The 20,011-nt window shown below is 34.1% G+C and overlaps 1 protein-coding gene across 10 annotated transcripts in view; it reads left to right on the top strand.

The window, feature by feature from the left end:
- LOC113395863 (zinc finger protein 182-like) overlaps positions 1–19,946 on the top strand; it is a 30,110-nt gene extending 10,164 nt beyond the window's left edge. The window contains exon 5 of one of the 10 annotated variants that reach the window (XM_064219901.1): positions 18,842–19,946. In XM_064219901.1, coding sequence (XP_064075971.1) covers positions 18,842–19,908 — 1,067 coding nt within the window. In that variant the 3' untranslated portion in view covers positions 19,909–19,946. The other 9 variants (XM_064219902.1, XM_064219897.1, XM_064219898.1 and 6 more) reach the window with 9 other exon arrangements.
- The last annotated feature ends 65 nt before the right edge of the window (positions 19,947–20,011 follow it).

Raw genomic sequence — 20,011 nt, 5'->3', positions numbered from 1 at the left:
GTATTTTATTAATATACATTTTTGTTGTAAGATTTGTATTTGACATCTTCGTCTATTTGTCGTTAAAATTCTACGCTAATTCTATATTGAACTAATAATACTCCATATTAAAGTTCAAGTTTATAAAACCGTTATTTGTTAATCAAAATCGTAACAACAGTACAGTATAGCAATTTGTTTTCAGATTGTAAAATGCAATCAGACGAATGCTCTACTGGACTGACGGCGATGCAGCGTCAAAATCTCCAAACGTTGTTTTCCATCACAAGCATAATACCATTTGAATGTAATGACGGTCTAGCCTGTTTGTTTTGTGGGAAACAAATACCTCATTACGAGGATTTTAGAAAACATACCAAATCTCACGAAATATCGGTCATTAAAAGTTTTTTCAATAAATACAAAAGTAATTTTGTTAATATCGATATTTCGGAAACTGCTTGCGAAGCTTGTGATATATCCTTCAATTACAACAATCTCATAAATCACTTGGTATCTTTTCATGAATTCAAAAATGTTAAATTTAGTTACGTTAATAAATTCGATTTGGTAGATTTCAAATGTTTTGAATGTGTTCAAAGTTATTCAAAGTTTTCGTACTTGGAACATCATATACAGAAAAATCATAATAGTTGTTACAGTTTAAAGTTGCCAATATTTGAGAATGAAAATTATATCGTTGAAAAAGTTAAAGCGAAAACGAATTCTAACTTAAAACATAATCTCAACTGCCCTAAATGTCTTAAGATGTTGACGTCAAAATTAGGTTTTAAAATTCATCTAACGAAATGCGGTATTAAAAAAGAATCAACGACTGTTAAAAGTAAAGACTCTAACACACTTAAAATAAGACATAATATCGCTAGTATTATCAACATGTCGACGGCAGTGCCATTTAAATTTTTCAAAAACAAATTCCGTTGTTTCTTTTGCTCTAAGGACTTCAGCGATTTCGATAATTTACGAGATCACGCGATAGCCGATCATCCTCATTTCAACCAGGAATCTAAAGCCATGAAAATGATTAAAGGTAGAGATATAAATGTTAAAATTGATATTTCTAATCTAACGTGTAAGCTTTGTTTTGAAAACAGCTTAGCTTTAAATGATTTGATTAATCATCTAATATCTAAACATGGCGTCAATTATGACAAGTCAATAGAATGCTTACAACCTTTTAGAGTCGTTAAAGATAATATGCCTTGTCCAATTTGTCCGAATACGGTGTTTAGGTATTTTAAAAAACTTCTCGAACATATGAATGAATTTCATTCTGACAATAATATAGTCTGTGCACATTGCGGTCTAACATTTAGGGGACATCCAAACTACAGAGCTCACATGTCTCGCTATCATAGGAGCAAAGCGTGTAAATGTCCCGATTGCAATATGGAATTTTGGAATTTGGAGAAATTAGCACGTCACAGAGCAAACGTACACGGCACGAAAAAATATAAATGTCCTCAATGCGTAGAGAAATTTATAACTCAGCATTTGATGCGTAAACATCAAATACTCGTACACGGTTTTGGGCACAAGTGTCCGTACTGTGGTAAAATGTTTACGCGTAATTCTCATATGAAAAATCACGTAAGGCGTCTCCATTTGAAGGAGAAAAATGTAGAATGCACAGTTTGCAAGGAAAAGTTTTTTGATAGAGCTCTTTTGAATGTGCATATGGTCAAACATGTAGGCGAGAGGAACTATCATTGTGATGTATGCGGGAAGAAATTTTTATGGAAGAAGAATTTACGCGGACACATGGCATCACACGAGCGGAACAGCTGAACGAAAATATATAATTTTGATGGTATAAATGTAAAATATCTCATTATCGCCAAGTAAAAGTACCCTTTTATAATATTATAGTTAAATATTATTTAAAATGATAAGATGCAAAATATTTGAGGGTACATTTTACATCTTAGAAAATTTATTTTCAGGTGTAGACGGACCTGCTCAGACACTTAGTCCTAATACATTGAGGCGGAGGAATCTTCTAATACTATTCAACAATACATCAATTATACCATTCAAATGCCGTGGTAAATGTCGATGTTTTTATTGCGGCGAAGAGTTGCCTATATATGACGATTTGAGGAAGCATACGAAAGCTCACGGTCCATGCTCAGAAAGGGATAGAGCTATTAAATTAGTAAAAACCGATGATGCGGAAGTGAAAATTGATGTGTCTGATATAACGTGCGAATTATGCAACAAATCTTTTGGAAACTTAGATGAAATTATATCACATTTAACAACAGAACATATGTTTCATTATGAAAGAGACGTTAAATTGATTATTATGTCATATCGACTTATTGATAAACAATGTCTTTTATGCGATGAAAGATTTAAACAAGTAAGAGAATTAGTAATACACGTTAATAACGAGCATCCCGTGCAGTGCTTCGATTGTGACGTCTGTCAACAGAAATTCTTTAGAAAGCAGTATTTAGATGCCCATATGCGAGTTAAACATTCAAATATTTATAAATGTTTAAAGTGTCCTCAGACATTTTCATCTCACGTGGCCCTTCAAGAGCACAAAATCAAATCACATGTCGCTGTCTGTAACATATGTTTTACTAAATTCTCTACACAAATGAAAAGATTGAAGCACATGAAATCCGAACACGCCAATGAACCCTTAAAATGTGGATTCTGTTTAAAATTTATGAGTACAAAATTAGGTTTCCTCCGGCACGCTGCTAAATGTACAGAAAAAAATGAAAATGCCAATGAATCATTTGTGATAGACGACGACGACGATGAAGACAAGAAACCCGCAGTTATACAGATAAGGAAAAATATAGCTTGTATATTCAATATGTCAACGGTGATACCATTCAAGTACTTTATGAGTAGGTTTAGGTGTTTTTATTGTCCACACGATTTTACTGATTGTGAAGAATTAAGAGCTCATACCGTCATTGAACATCCCATTTGTGATGTTAATTTAAAATGTATGAGGTTGCGTAACAGACAAGAAGGCTGTGTCAAAGTTGACACGTCTGTGCTTTCTTGTAAAATGTGCTTTGAAAATCTACCAAATTTAGAATCTTTAATAGAACATCTAATATCTGAACATAAGGCTTTATATGATAAGTCTGTTGATAACAATATTCAACCGTATAATTTAATTAAAGATAATTATCCATGTCCAATTTGTGGGGAATCGTATACACATTTTAGCACGTTGTTAAAACATATGGGACAACTTCACACTGACAATAAAAATATTTGCATGCACTGTGGCAAATCATTCCGTAACTTGCCCAATTTGCGGGTGCATATATCAAATCATCACAAAACGACCGGTAGCTATAAATGTGTTCGATGCGAACAAGAATTTTCTACAAACAAATATTTACAAACTCATTTAGGTCGCGCACACGGTATTAAAGTTTACGAATGTCCAGAGTGTTCAGAAAAGTTTACATCAAATTACGCAATGCAACGGCATATGATTAACACGCATAGCTCTGGACACAAATGTCTACACTGTGGTAAATTATTTACGTCAAACTGTTTCATGATCGATCATATAAAACGCACTCATTTAAAAGAGAAAAATGTTGAATGTCAAGTGTGTTACGAAAGATTCTTCGATACCCAACGCCTAAAAACGCATATGGTAAAACATAACGGCGAACGAAACTTCCATTGCGATGTTTGCGGTAAAAAGTTTTTATGGAAAAAGAATCTTAGAGGTCATATGGCCATACACGTTAAGAATATTACCCAAGAAATGCCAGTCTAGTCTTTTAAAAGTCCACATGTCTTCCGATTATCGAAGAATACAATTGAAACAAGAATACATTTCTTTTCAGATGTTAACGGTCCTGTCAAGAGAATTAGTGCAAATAAATTGAGAAGGTTAAATCTTCAAATTTTATTCCACAATACATCCGTAATACCTTTCAAGTGGCGCGGTAAATATTTATGTTTTTACTGCGGTGAGGATTTCAAATCTTATGAAAATTTAAAGGAGCACACAAAAGATCATGGCGTGTGCTCGGATAAAGATCGAGCTTTGCGATTGGTTAAATCAGCCGATGTCGAGGTCAAAATTGATGTTTCACAAATCTCTTGTAACATATGCCATGAAAATTTTATGCAATTAGAGGAAATCATTTCTCATTTAGTCGACACGCACAATTTGCCTTATGATAGGAGAGTCAATTTGTCGATAGCGCCATATCGGTTGTCAGATTTAAGTTGCCTTATGTGTGATGAAAAATTTAATTACCTAAAGAAATTAATAGTTCATGTAAATACTGATCATCCCAGTCAAGATTTGAATTGTGTTCAATGTCAACAGAAGTTTAACAAGACACGAGATTTAGACGCGCATATTCGCACCAAACATAGAAATCATATATGTTCCAAATGTTTTCTAAATTTTCGCACGCGTTCAGAACTTTTAAGCCATAAGAGGGTTGCGCATACTTTTAAATGTAATGTCTGCATTAGAAGCTTTTCCTCGATCGGCAAATGTTTCAAACACATTAAAAATGACCATACAGGAGCTGTAATGAGATGTGGATTTTCTGTGACTTCTTTGACCTCAAAGCAAGGTTTTCACAGACATGCCATTCAATGTACGGATAACTGTAAAAAATCTGTGGAAGCTGTGACACTGGGCGTTGATAAGAAACCATGCGTTACACAAATACGAGATAACATTGCATGTATCTTTAACATGTCTACAGCCATACCCTTTAAATATTTTATGAGCAAATTTAGATGCTTCTATTGCCCCAAAGATTTCAATGAGTGCGATGACCTAAAACAGCATACTATAACTGAACATCCTCTTTGCGATACCAAGCTGAAATCTATGAAATTACGCCATAGACACGACGGTGTGATTAAAGTTGATACGTCATCCTTGTCTTGCAAAATTTGTTTTGAAAATATACAAGATTTAGAGTCTTTGATAAAACATTTACATAATGAGCACAAAATATATTTTGATAAATCATTGTCCATTAACTTACAATCGTATAAACTCATAAAGGATAATTTTCCTTGTCCCTTTTGCGGGGATGTCTTTAGATATTTTCGGACGTTGTTAAATCATGTAGTAAAAATGCATTCGGATAATAAAAATATATGCATGCATTGTGGGATGGCGTTTCGAAATGCTCCAAATTTACGAACACATATTGCACGTCACCATAAGGCTGCTAATTTCAAATGCTCTGAATGTGACTTAAGCTTCTTTTCGAATTACTATTTGCAAACTCATTTAGGTCGAGTGCACGGTACGAAAGTCGTGGAATGTCTTCAGTGTCATGAGAAATTTACATCCGTGTACGAAATGCAAAGGCATAAGATAGACGTGCATGGTACCGGTCACGAGTGTTCCTACTGTCATAAGTTGTTTACAGGAAAATCTTCTGTCGTCGATCACATCAGACGAACTCATTTAAAAGAGAAGAATGTGGCGTGCACGGTTTGTCTCGAGAAATTTTTCGATAGACAAAGTTTGAAAGTGCACATGGTAAAACATTACGGGGAAAGGAATTTTCATTGCGATATCTGTGGGAAGAAATTCCTCTGGAAGAAAAATCTTAGAGAGCACATGACTTCACATACTAAAAGTTCAACCAGCAACTGAATTCCTCAGAACAAATAAGAGCCAAGGCGGCGTTAGGGAGTTTAATTAGTCAAAGAAATAAGACCACAAAGTTTGTCAAAAACTATAAATTAAATTTCGAAATGTCGATTTCTATAAGTGTGGTTAATAATAAGTTTTTAAACCTTATGAAATCGCTTAGCTTTCGGCAACACCTTTTTGTAAATAGCATGTCGATATTACAACAATTTACGCATAACAAGTGTTCACGTTACTCGTTTCACAATATTTGGGAATAATATTTCCAGCACATTTATAACGACTCTTCAATATAAATATAACTCGATTTAAGCATTTCAATTAAAGGAGTCACTTATATATTTCCTTTTGCTACTTTTGCGGAGACATATTTAAATATTTATTGGTTTCAATATGTCGTATATCAATAAACTTGTGTGGTCGTGGTCGTGGACCAACGTTCATTCCGTGGTTTAGTTTAATAGCTGGGCAATTGACTACATACAAGTTTTGGTTGGTTGAACACAAGGAAAGAGATTTCTGGATTAGTTGAGAAAACATAAAATGTTTATGGATCTGGACGCCTACACTTCACACAAACAGGCAACGGATAACTTAGGAAAAGAGAAGTGTCGGATGTATATAACTTTATTTAAAAAAAACATGGTAAAGAGAGAAAAAGTATCAGTGTGAGATTTATGGCAAAAAGTTTGCTTGGAAGTCATCGCCGAAGATGTATATTGTCAAAGTTCTAAAAATCAACAGCATGTGGAAAAAGAAACGTTTTCAAAGAATTCAATTCCATTTTTTATTAAATTTTGAAAAGAAGAATTGAATTGAATAATAGAGAGATAAAAGTACTCCAGCAGTTATTATTTTCACATGGAATGTTTTATGTTATTTGAATTATGGTTATTTTAAATTATATTAACTGATTTGAAAGCACGTATATTTGCATATAAGAAAACGCAATTCAATCCAAAAAAACGAGTTAAGCTTACAAGAGAGTCATATGTCATAAAATTTTGAAGATTCTCAGCAAGATACATTTCTTTACAGATGAAGGGCCGTACGACCACTGTACCTCTGAGCGGAGAAGGAAAAACTTGCAAATACTGTTCAACAATACATCAATAATTCCTTTCAAATGGCGGGGCAGGTATCTCTGTTTTTATTGTGGCCAGAACTTTACAGAATATGCGACATTCAGAAAGCATACAAAGTCTCATGGCCTGTGCAGTACAAGCGATTACGCCCTAAAAATTATTAAAGGAAATCATGTAGAAATAAAAATTGACATATCTGAAATGATTTGTGAAATATGTTACGAGCCATTAACAAGCTTTAGCGAAATAATAGATCATTTGATAGGGAAACACGAATTGGAATACGATAAAACTATTTTTACGCCATACCAGGAATATAGACTAGTTGATTGTCGATGTCAGTTATGTGGCCAAGAATTCGCGTATTTTGGTTATCTTATTAGTCATACAAATATTGCTCATCCTCAGAACAGTTTTATATGTGATAATTGCGGTGAAAGATTTAATAAGAAGAGAGATTTAGCAATGCATATAAGACATTATCATAGAGACGGTGGCTATCCATGTGATGAGTGTTCGGAAATATTCGAATCGCATATTCTTTTACGAAAACACAGGAATAATTTTCATTTTAGGAGATGTAAGAGTTGCGATTTACGTTTTCCGTCGTACACACTTTTACAGAAGCATATTAAGTGTGACCATTCCGATGATGGTCCTCATAAAAATTGTCCACATTGTTCCAAACAATGCCAAACTTCTCAAGGCTTAAACCAGCATATTCGAAAATGTAAGCGAAAAAAAGGAACAAAAATGTCGACACCCGTTTTTCCGGATGACAATTTGTTACAGCCGAATAAGAAACAAAACGTTCAGCAAATTAGAAAAAATATTCAATGCGTCCTTAACATGTCAACCGCTGTGCCCTTTAAATTCTTCGCTAAATATTCTTGCTTCTATTGCTCCAAATATTTCGTCGAATTTGATGAGCTTAAAGAACATGTTGTCGCTGAACACCCTATCTGTGATTTGAAAGAAAAATGCATGAAGAATTGTAAAGGTGAAAGGATAACGGTTAAAATTGATATATCTTCATTATCTTGTCGAGTTTGCTTTCAACCAATGGAAAATGTCGACACACTTATCGACCACCTTATAACGAAACACACGGCAGATTACGATAAATCAATGACGGGATGCTTTGAACCATTTAAAATAATCAAAGACAACATCCCTTGTCCGATATGTTCAAATGTATTCAGATATTTTGGTACACTTTTACGGCATATTAACTCCGAACACAGTAATAACAACAAAATATGCGATTTCTGCGGGCGCAGTTTTAAAAATGTTGCAAATTTAAAAGTTCATATCACTTACGCGCATACTGGCTCCTGCGAGTGTGAAATTTGTGGTGCGAAATACAAGAATCAGTGGTGTCTGGGGCGCCATAGAGCGAAATCACATAATGCTAAAGATTTCCAATGCACTAAATGTCCTGAACGATTTCAGTCCCAGTACCATAAGCAGAAACATTTGATTAAAGTTCACGATATCGGTCACAAATGTACGTATTGTGGAAAAATGTTCACAAGGAACTCATTTATGAAGGATCATATACGTAGAACTCATTTGAAGGAAAAGAACGTGCCGTGTACGGTTTGCAACGAGAAATTCTTCGATAATTATTTATTGAGGATGCACATGGTTAAACATAAAGGCGAAAGGAAGTTTAGTTGTGAGGTTTGTGGTAAAGCTTTCCTTAGACGAAGCAACTTGAGCTCCCATAAAGAAATGCACAAAAAATATGGACATGTATGAAAATGTGTTCTGTTCACCAATTTGTACATTGAAATATACTATTTTTTAACTTATTCCGACCGAATATTTTCCTATTTTTTATATGTGTAAGGTTCATTAACTGTTCACTCACGTAGGCGCGGGGCCTCCGTGTCAAATTATCAATATGTATTAAAATGAATGACGTTCGTGCTTGTCAAACAGGATGTCTTAGTTTGCGTGTGATGACTTATGTTAGATTAGAAACTGCAAAAAAAAATACAACTTAGATTATATTTGTTAATGCACACTGATAATTTATCGTGGAGTCGCGCGCTTTTTTTTATTGAGCAGAAGATCTAAACGGAGTTATTTATAAAATTAGTTTGGCGGTGTTTAGTTGACTGATTTCTCTCTTTCTGTCATCGTTGATTGGACATTTCTTGGAAGAAGACGTCATTGGTTAAATATTTTAGACATTAACTAAGTTCCCAAATTGACATTATCTCAAACGAGATCTCTTAATATAACTTAGCAACAAATTTTTGTCATTTAATTTGCCCAATATATAAAGATGCAATATTTATTATAAGAGGCAGCTTTAAATTTTATAAATGTAACTGATCTTCGCCCCTAACATCTCTCATCTCATTTTTTTAATAACAGTGAAAAGCCATTAATTCACACAATGGAGATGAATCATCATATATTGACGATATAAAAATTCTAAAATAATCTTAAGACTTATTTGAAAATAGTTTAATTTTTACGATAATTATTATTTTTTGTAAAAATCGTATTATTGTATTGTAAGTGTACTCAAATGTATTGATTGTAATCTCTATATTATTGTTAAAAAATAGTAAATATACTTTTGAATAATTTTGGATTTTTTTAATTATCTTCTAATAAAATTATACAATTGCTTACGATCATTCAGGCTATACTTGAATTACTTAGTCTATGTATAGAATTGAATATATTGATTTGGTCCTTTAATATATTATTATGTATTTATTTTGAGATATTTTGTTTGAACCTTTCTTAAAACACGCACATCGCATTAAATACACCTAATAAACAATATTAGAGTCGTACATAAAATTTATTAATTTTTATTAAAATAATCGTGCCCTTGCAATTATTTCGAGTGTGAATTAAAACGGTTTACGAAGAAGTAATCAAGATACATCTTTGTGTATGACTGGCAGGAGAAATAAAAAAAAAAAACAAGAGAAAAAGATTGTCACAGAACGCCCTAAAGCAACTCGTTTATTTCCAGGTTCAAAAATGTGTACAGTGGAGGACAGATATAAGAAAACTGAAATGGTGCGTAAGCTTTTATTAAAAAGGCGTAATGTTGAATATGTTTTGCAATATAGCAACGTTACACCGTTCATGTGGTACAAAGGGAAGTACAGATGCTTTTATTGCGCGGAACCGATGAAGGATCCTGTGCTGTTAAGAGAACATACAGCAAGAGTTCACCAGTTCGCAAATCTGGAACTAGTTGTGTACGATAGGACAAAAAATAATAGAAACAGAGACGCTGCTGTCAAAATTGATGTGACTGATATCACATGTAAGCTATGTCCGAAATCGGTGAATAGCTTAGAAGAATTGATACATCATTTGATCATAGCTCATGACGCAGAGTATGACGTCAGTGTGCCAAATTGTCTTCTACCCTTTAAACTTGACAAAGATCAGCCCACGTGTCCTATTTGTAATATGAAATTTGTTTTCTTCGAATATCTACTTCGTCATGCGAATAAGCACCATTTGGCTCATGATTATATTTGTGATGTGTGCGGAACAAGTTTCCAAGGGGAGAATCATTTGAAAATGCATAACAGGTATTACCATAGAGAAGGTGGTTACACGTGCGATCATTGCGGTATTCGATTATCAACTTTGTCCAAGAAAACTCTTCATGAAAAGAATGTGCATATGGTTAATTTATCGACATGCCCGCATTGTCCAGAAACGTTTAAAAGTCCATATTTCAAGAAACTGCATCTAGCAAATGTTCACGGTGTCGAGGAATTGAAAATCAAATGTCCGTACTGCCCGAAAATTTTCCCTCAAGAGAGCATAATGTCTCGTCACATGAGACGGGTCCATCTGAGGGAGAAGAATGTCGAATGTCAGATATGTGGGGATAAATTCTTCGGGCCGTACGACGTGAAATTACACATGTTGAAGCATAATGGTGATAAGAAATTTGTATGTTCAGTTTGCGGGAAGAAGTTTTCGAAGAAGAGCAATTTGAATTCACATTATGTAATACACTCGGGTCAAAAGAAGTTTACATGCACAGTTTGTAATAAAGAGTTTGCCCATCGTCCTAATCTTAAAATTCATTTTCGTACGCGCCATCCTCAGTACATTTTAGAAGAAGGGCTGTTTGTAACCGACGATGTCGATGAAAACGATTTGGTCCAGTTGGAATTTGAAAAGGAAATAGGCGTCGAAGAGACTTTAAATTCTTGTAGTTAACTAAAAATAGCTTACGTTTCTTAAAAATAATTGTAAATATTTAATTTTATATATTTTTTGTTACTATAAATAAACTGTTTTGTCAACATTATTTTCATTTCTTTAATTTTTTAGTTAGTAACTAAATGTAAAATATGCGTAAAAAAAAATCAAAATTAAATAATATCTTTCCAGGAATAAGAATCGAGAAAGACTATCAAGAGACTTACTCAGAACGACTTAACATTCTACGAAAGAATATTATGTTGCTTCTACAATATGGAAACGTGGTACCGTTTCATTGGAATACTCGTGGTTTCAGGTGCTTTTACTGTGGAAGACAAATGAAAGACTGCGAAACACTAAAAGAGCACACTCTATTAAGTCACAAATCAGTAGATCTGCACGTTTTTATACCCCAAAGGATAATATCCAAAGATGTTCCAGTCAAAATAGATATAACGGATATGACGTGTAAATCCTGCGACATATCTCTGATTACCGTTGAAGATCTTATAGCTCATATCGTAGCTATTCATGAAGAAGAATACGATAATTCAGTCGGTGTTTGCGTATTCCCTTTCGTTTTAAATAAAGATGTACTTCAATGCGTCCTTTGCGATGACAAATATGACAATTTCACGTCAATGCTCGGCCATATGTACAAGAAACACATCGCTCACACATATATTTGTCAAATATGTGGCCTCAGCTTTATAGATAAAGTGCGTTTGAAACGACACATAAGTAACAGTCACGAAGGGCACCGCTGTAAAATATGTGGTAAAGTTTTCGACGCATCCCACAAAGTCGATAAACATAAACAGAGAATTCACGGGATACAAAGGACGGTCGAATGTAATTTGTGCAGTGAAAACTTCGAAAATCAATATCAACTTAAAGTTCATATGGGAAAGGTCCATAATGTTGAGAAATATCGGATTAAATGCGAACATTGTCCAAAGATTTGTACAACAAAAGGGGCTATGTTGTTGCACGTTCAATCGCGTCATTCGGACGCCCGTTTCGAATGCGATCTCTGCGATTATAAAACCGGTATCAAATGGATGATAAAGTTGCATAGACGTAAACATTTTGGAGAGAAGAACTATATATGCAGCATTTGCGATAGACGTTTCGGTAGATCGAGTAATTTAAGAGCTCATATGAAAGTTCACACGGGTAATTTTGGTCGTGTTTGTCGTTGGTGTCGCCAAGGCTTTACAGATTCTGAGACTTTAGATAGACATGAAAAAGAATTGCATTATTTTAATCAGTATAACTGATTTTATTGATTATAGCTCTGTTTATTATTGTAGACTAGAATTTAATTAAAAAGGAATATTAAGAGATCTCATTAAATTAGTAGCTAGTCTATGATTAAATTCGTATAGTCCATTCTACGAGTCTAACTTCTAGGAAACAATACACTTGCGCCTCATTGGTCGATGTGCGTGTCTATAGATAAGCAGAGAAATCTGGCATATATTCTAAGAAATGATTTGGCTAATGACAGTCACTAGTATTGGAGCACGTTTAGTGAAATAGATTTTACAAGTTTACTCAATAAAAGTAAATCCTTTGTAATGTGAGGTCGTTCATGATTAGATGTAGGTAAATTACTTTTAGAATTTCTTTTAATTTATGTGAGAGGGAAATTTTTTTTTTATTTAAAATTCTAATTTATCTGGGTAGTTTTTGGAAGGTTTTTAGTTAGTATTTTTTAACATTTGATTGTTTTTATTATTGAGATTTGTAACTTATAATATTTATTATGTATTTCTTCTTCAAAGGCTTTAAGTTAAATAACGTTTATTTGATATCTTTGCATTTGGTTTTAATAAAAACTCATGAATTCTACTTTGATATTATTTCACTACCTGATACAATTATGCTATCAAAAATATTACTTTAAAAAGTTAAAATTTGTTTTTTATAACTGTAGAAGCAATGCATGAAGACGTTTGCTGGCTACCTCTAGTTGAAATTTCTAAGGAAAAATTAAAATGCAAGCGTGTTTTCCTTGCAGGAGAATATAGGGGTGGCCAGAAAGCGGTGAAACACATAGATTCTGAACCCTGCAATGACGGCCTGGATCTTACGCAAGCGCCGGCTAAACCCGTGCTCACTGCAAAGGATAAAAGAAAAATAATGAGAAACAATGTCCTGCAAGTTCTTCTGAAGTCAACAGTGATGCCCTTTAGATGGCTTAAGAGTTCCTACCGATGTTTTTACTGTTACGACATATTCCAAGAGTCTTCGGATTTGAAGAACCACCAGCACGTCCACATTGGAGATGAAATCAAGGAACAGGCGATGAATAATTATTGGGAGTCTGTTGTCTATGTGGATATTTCGAATTTGTCATGCAAATTGTGCCCAGAGAACGTATCTGATTTATATGACTTGATAGATCACTTAGTGGACAAACATGGCGTGATTTATAACAAAGATGTTGGGATCTGTATGGTTGCATTTAAATTGGACAACTTCGCTGTTAATTGCTTAGCGTGCGGTGCTAGTTTTTATACATTTGGTCCCCTATTGCATCATACTAATAAGGATCATAAAGGCACTTCAGCGATTTTGTGTGATGTGTGCGGACAGCACTTCAAAGATGGCAACTTGCTGAGGCTTCACGTTAAGACGATACACGAGAACACAGGCTTACTTTGTCCGGAATGTGGGGAGAAGTTTGAAACACGATCAAAATTGAAAACTCATCAGAAGAACCAACACGATTTGGATAAGAAGTACAAATGCCTCGTATGCTCTCAGACATTTCAAAGCCATTACAAGCGTTCGAGGCATATGGCTACCGAACATAAAAATAGACAAGAGATAAAGTGCCTCCACTGTCCAAAGACATTTGTGTTCAGGAGTATGATGATGACGCATCTACGCGATACACATTTGAAAGTCAGGAATCACATATGTAGCGTATGTGGTTGGAAAGCGTTTAATAGTAATAGGCTTAAAAATCACATGTACAAGCATAGCGGAGAGAAGAATTTTAAATGTGAAGCGTGTGACAAGGCCTTTACAACTAAAAAGATTATGAGAGCTCATTTCGCTCGTATGCATAAGTCTCTACAGCCACAAATGATGCCCTATGAACATCAGTATGTTGCACACTGACTGATTAAACCAATATTAATTTAATTTAAAATCTGAAATTAAGAATTTATTTCCGTTTTTCGATGGGATACCTAATTTGTGAGTTGTTGATCCGAGTAGGGAATTATTCTCTTGACCGATAATTTCGCAAACAGGAATTATTTTATTGCTGTTTCGTTTTGGATCTGATTAAGTTTGATTTATTAAATACAACAGAGAACATTTTAGATTCTATGTTAGCCACAATATTAATATTAAGTAATACCATCTGGTCACGTTGGTAGTACGCTCTTCCGCCTTCCATTTTTGAAAAAACGTTGATTGGTAGATACTCATTATTTTCAGTAAGTATCGGAAATATTTAATTTTGTAATTTAATAGCTAACCACGTTGATGTACAAAAATATCGTACAATCGTGATTTCTTGGTGTTTGTTTTTTAATAATCGACAACACAATACAAACTTTTTATATGGTTATTTTTTACCGATATTTCTGAAATTCGAAGAAATTTCCGAAATGTAACGGACAGGATTATCGAAATAAAGTTATTTTATACATTCTTTAGTATTATTTATAATTATGTTTCTTTATAAATCAAATGTGTTTTGTTCTTGAATTTATTTACAATTTTAGCTTAGAAGACAAGTTTTACTGAGTTTAAAAATTTGATTCTGTACAGATTAGTTAAAAAACCCAAATATATAGATACTACGTTGATCCTTTTTTCACAACACACAAGAAAGAGATCAATTATAATTTTAGTTCTATAAAATTCCGGCGTTCTGAACAATAAAATAGGAGCTTTTTGCTTAAAATATTGTACGTAATGATAGATGTACAGTAAAATCATTCATAGGCATGTCGAATAGTTGTATTATTGAGGGAATTTGTAAATGAAAAGCAAGGAATTAGTGCTTTTGATTTTGAGGTTAGGATACGTACAGTAAATGGTGTAACATCTTTTTTTTCTGTGGCTTTTATTTGTGCCAAAAAGGCACAGATTATTTCGCTAAAGTCACGTGCGTCACGTTTTATACTTGATCAAGTATGTGACGTAATTGCCTAAATAGCAAGTATATAGAATGGGATATTTGTTTCTTGCCGATTTTTCATGATGACATCTGCATTTCCAGTCAGGTACATTGTGTTAATTTATTTTTCGTTTATGATGTATTCAATATTTAAATAAATATATTATAATTAAAAATAATCTACAAACTTCAAAAGCATCGTTGATTTTTAGTATTTGGTATCGCAACTTATTTTGACTAAATATAAATATGATCCAATTTTAACAATGGTTGAAGGGAGTGTAAGACAAATATTATACAACAAAAAACACAATGAGAGGATAACTAACGATTAAGAAGACATTTTGATTTCAGGCAAGAGCCGAAGAGTGGAAAGGATCAGGTATAATTCAAAGGATATATCAACTTCAGACAGCGATGACGATTTGCCGATTAAAGACTTAAAACCGAAATTGTCATTCAACGATAAATTGAATATAATGAGAAACAACGTCATACAAGTTGTAATAAAGTCCACAGTTATGCCATTCAGGTGGCTAAGAAGTTCATATAGATGTTTCTACTGTTACGATGTGTTTAGGGAACCGAAAGATCTTAAATTTCATCAGAATGTACATTCAGTTGAAGATGAAATACCGAAAGCGATGGAAAACTATTGGGAACCAGAAGTATATGTGGATATTTCAAATCTATCCTGCAAACTTTGTCCAGATACAATTACTGAGCTCTATCAGCTTGTCGATCATTTAATACTTAAACACAAAGTCTCTTTCAACAAAGATATAGGTATGGGAATGAATGCTTTTAAATTGGACGAATTTTCCGTGAACTGTTTGATTTGTGATCATAGATTTAGTACATTTGGCCATTTGTTGGTGCACACGAACAAGGATCATAAAGGATGGTCAGAAGTTCTCTGCGATGTTTGCGGGCAGCATTTCAGAAATGCAAAATATCTTAGACAGCATATTAGGAATGAGCATATGAAAAAATCCGTCGTTTGTACGCTATGCGGTTTGACAGTAATTAGTAAAAATAAATTGAGAACTCACATGCAGAACTCTCACAATCATAGGTACAAATGCTACGCGTGTTCAGATCAATTCGCAACACATTACAAAAGGTCGCAGCACATGATGCTTGCCCATAAAAGCAGAGAAGTGATTAAATGTTCCTACTGTCCTCGATCTTTTGTTTATAGAAGTTCAATGATGAGGCACGTGAGGGAGACGCACTTGCAAGAAAGGACGGCTATCTGTAGCGTATGTGGTTGGAGATCTTTCGCCCAATATGATCTTCAGAAACACATGATGAAGCATAGCAATGAAAGAAACTTCAAGTGTCCCGCGTGTGATAAAGCATTTAAAACGAAGAAAACTATGCGCCAACACTATAATAATATTCATCAAAAATCTAAGTTGCAAGATGGACTTGGAGTTACACACGAAATAATGTTTTCGAAATAAAAATTGATTATATAAAATTGCTTTTTATTGTTCATTGGAGACAAGAGATACAAAAAAATTAGTTATTATTTATAAATATTTTTATATAATTCTAATATAATTATTTAGATATATTCATATATACTTGAGGAGGACAATAGTAGATCATAAAGTAATCATTATAGTATTGCTATTTTAACATGGTTAGATTATTAACAAACTTATTAATTTTGTCTTTAAATTTAAAATAGTCTTAATTTGTCCAGAGTTTAGTGAAGCTAAGAAGACATTTTACTTTCAGACCGAATCGAAAAGGATGAAAATCAAAAAAGTATTCCAAGCAAGAAGAAAACACGAATGCAGAGAAACGATGAATCGGATAAACAAGATTCTACGTTAGATTTTATGAGAAAGAACACTATTCAAGTTTTGGAGAAATCGACAATTATACCCTTCAGGTGGCTAAGGACATGCTTCCGATGTTTTTACTGCTACGAAATGTTCGAGAAAACAGAAACTTTGAAATCTCATCAGGAAACCCACACAGTCAAAGACATACGGGACACGATGGAGAATTTCTGTGAGAATTTGGTCGTCGTAGATATATCAGATATATCTTGTAAAATATGCTTCGCGAAATTAGACGATGTGTTTCAGTTACTGGATCACCTGGTTACATGCCATGAAATGGAATTCAACGAAGATGTCGGTATTAATATGGCTCCAATAAAATTAGACGATGGAGCTAAATGCGTTTTCTGTTCCATGGTTTTCAAAACTTTCAATCACTTGATCGTCCACATGGATAGATACCACAAAGGCTGTTTCAAATCCGTCTGTACTAGTTGCAGGAAACATTTCAAAAGTACGAGAGATTTTTGCGGACACGTTCAGAAACAATTTTTGGAAGACAATTTGAAATGTTCTCAGTGTGATTTGTTTTTGAACTATGGGGTCCTAAGGAGTCACATGCGGGAAGTGCACGGCATGAAGTACAAATGCTTAAGTTGCTACGAGTTCTTCCCGTCGCATTATAAGCGATCGAATCACATGGCTGATATCCACAATCGCAGGAAGAAGATAAAGTGTTCCTTCTGTTCCCGCAGCTTCATTTTCCGTAGTATCCTGATGAGACACGTGCGTGAAAATCATTTGAAAGAGAAGAACGTCGTCTGCGAAATATGTGGTTGGAGGACGTACGGAAAACACGAACTAGCTAATCACATGGCAAGACATGATAACGTCAAACGTGTCAGGTGTCCGTCGTGTGATAAGGCGTTCAAAACCAATAAATACATGAAAAAACATTACATAAAAACTCACGAATAATTTATTTTAATTGAACAGTTAATTAATAAAAGTATCCGTTATTTAATGTATTATTTATTGGGACTGATAAGTGGATAGAAGGTGGATGTTAACCGATGGTAGCACGTTATCAGATCAAATTGATTACTAAAACTTAACTGTGCTAGTTGAGTTTTAGTAATCGATTTGTCCAGGCATCTTGTGCTCGGTGTGAAAGTAAATAACGTGGAGAATACTAGGATAAAGTTCTGAAAAGTTTGTTAAGGCACCTGCATTGCAAGCTATATCAGGATTTAGGGTTTTAGTTCAGAAAAGTGGATTGACGACTATATCGTGACGTTTCAAGGTCAAACTGATTTTTATTATAATTGCAATAAATATTAACCTCAGAAGACGACCGAGGAGATCGGAGAATAGTTTGGTATTCCGATATGCCCCTGTACCACTCCGACAAAAAGATAAGTTCCTTGATCATCTGTAGGACATTAAGGGCTCCATATTTTTTAATTAATATTTACTTGTACAATTCGAAGTTAATGCAAAGCAATCAAGCAGCAAGTTGTATCAATGTACGTAATTTCAAAATTTGTGCCTACTTTCAATGTGGTCAGTTAATAGTGTCTTAACAGTATCAGTCTTTTAACTTTGAACCAGCATTGCATTTTTCCCATAAGGTATACTGATTAACACTCAAATAAAGGCTTAGAATTATTTCAAACAAATATGAAGGTATAACAAATATATTATCTAAATTGAATGAGTTAAAGAAGTACTTGATGGTGACGAAATTAGATAATAAGTGGTAACTGAGATCCAGAGGTATACAATATATCAATATTTTGGTAAAATAAAGCAAATTAACAGCCTCCTTACGATACAAGTCCTCAAGCTTTGATCATTCAGATGATCCAATGTGTGTTGGTTGTATACATACACATACAAGTTTCCTCACTATATTTTACTTCCGAGCACGAGGTAAATTATACACACAAATATATATAATTATCACTAATTATGAATTATTTGATTTCAGAACAAAAAGTAATTGATCGACTTACAGAACGGGACCGAAAATGTCACATCACGAGGCTAATTACCGTGGTTATAGAATATTCAACCATTATCCCGTTTAGGTGGTTCTCCAATAAATTCATGTGTTTTTATTGTTGCTGTTCCTTCATAGATAGTTCGAAGCTGAAACTACATACCCAAGAAGAACATAATGAGGTCAAACTAACCAACGTACTCCGAAACATTACAGCAACTACCAGATTTAAATTGGACATTTCCGAAATTTCATGTAAAAAATGCCCAAAACCCGTTCAAACGTTGGATGAGTTTCTGTATCATGTTTCGAATATACATGACATAAAATTCAATAAAACCGTAACAGATTGCCTCTTCGCCTTCAAATTGTCTGATGATGGTATGTTCTGTCTCGACTGCGGGCAGAACTTCCGATTTTTCGGCACACTGCTCACACATGCCCACAAATTTCACGTGAAAACTAGTACGTTTTTATGCGAAACGTGTGGACAGGGGTTTGTGGCTAAAGCGAATTTGGACAGCCACGTTAAAACTGTACATTCTAATTATCAATGGGACAAGGGCAAGTTTGTAAGATTACGCGATAACGACCATACGAAGTCGAATAAACCACAGAAATTGCAATGTCCTAAATGTCCAGAGATATTGCGCAGTAATTATTTAAGGAAACAGCACCTCGCGCTTGTCCACGACGTCAAAAGTTCACAATTCTCATGCGATATATGCTCAAAAATATTTCTAATCAAAAGTAAATTGATCCAACACAAATCGAGGGTGCATTTAAAAGAAAAATCTATCACTTGTGAAATATGCGGTTTTAAAGTGTTCAGCAAGGATTTACTGAAACGGCACATGGTGAAACATGACGATTCCAGGCCATTTCAATGTGAAATATGTAAAAAGGCGTTCCAGAGGAAGAAGACCTTGGACTTTCATAGACGAATACACACAAACGATAGGAGATATGTTTGTAAAGACTGTGGGAAAGCGTTCGTTCAAGTGACAAGTTTAAAGCTACACTTGAGGGTACATCACAATAATGGCAATATCTAGATTGGAATGATATAAATAAATAAATTGTTAAATTATCAGCGCGGACTGTTTATTTTGTGTTTTTAATCTACATTATTTAGGTTCTACATTCAAAATTAAATAA

The sequence above is a fragment of the Vanessa tameamea genome, chromosome 29 (assembly GCF_037043105.1).
Source record: "Vanessa tameamea isolate UH-Manoa-2023 chromosome 29, ilVanTame1 primary haplotype, whole genome shotgun sequence".
Lineage (NCBI taxonomy): Eukaryota > Metazoa > Arthropoda > Insecta > Lepidoptera > Nymphalidae > Vanessa > Vanessa tameamea.
Note: the sequence above shows the minus strand (reverse complement) of the source record. Positions and strands in the feature narration are given on the sequence as shown.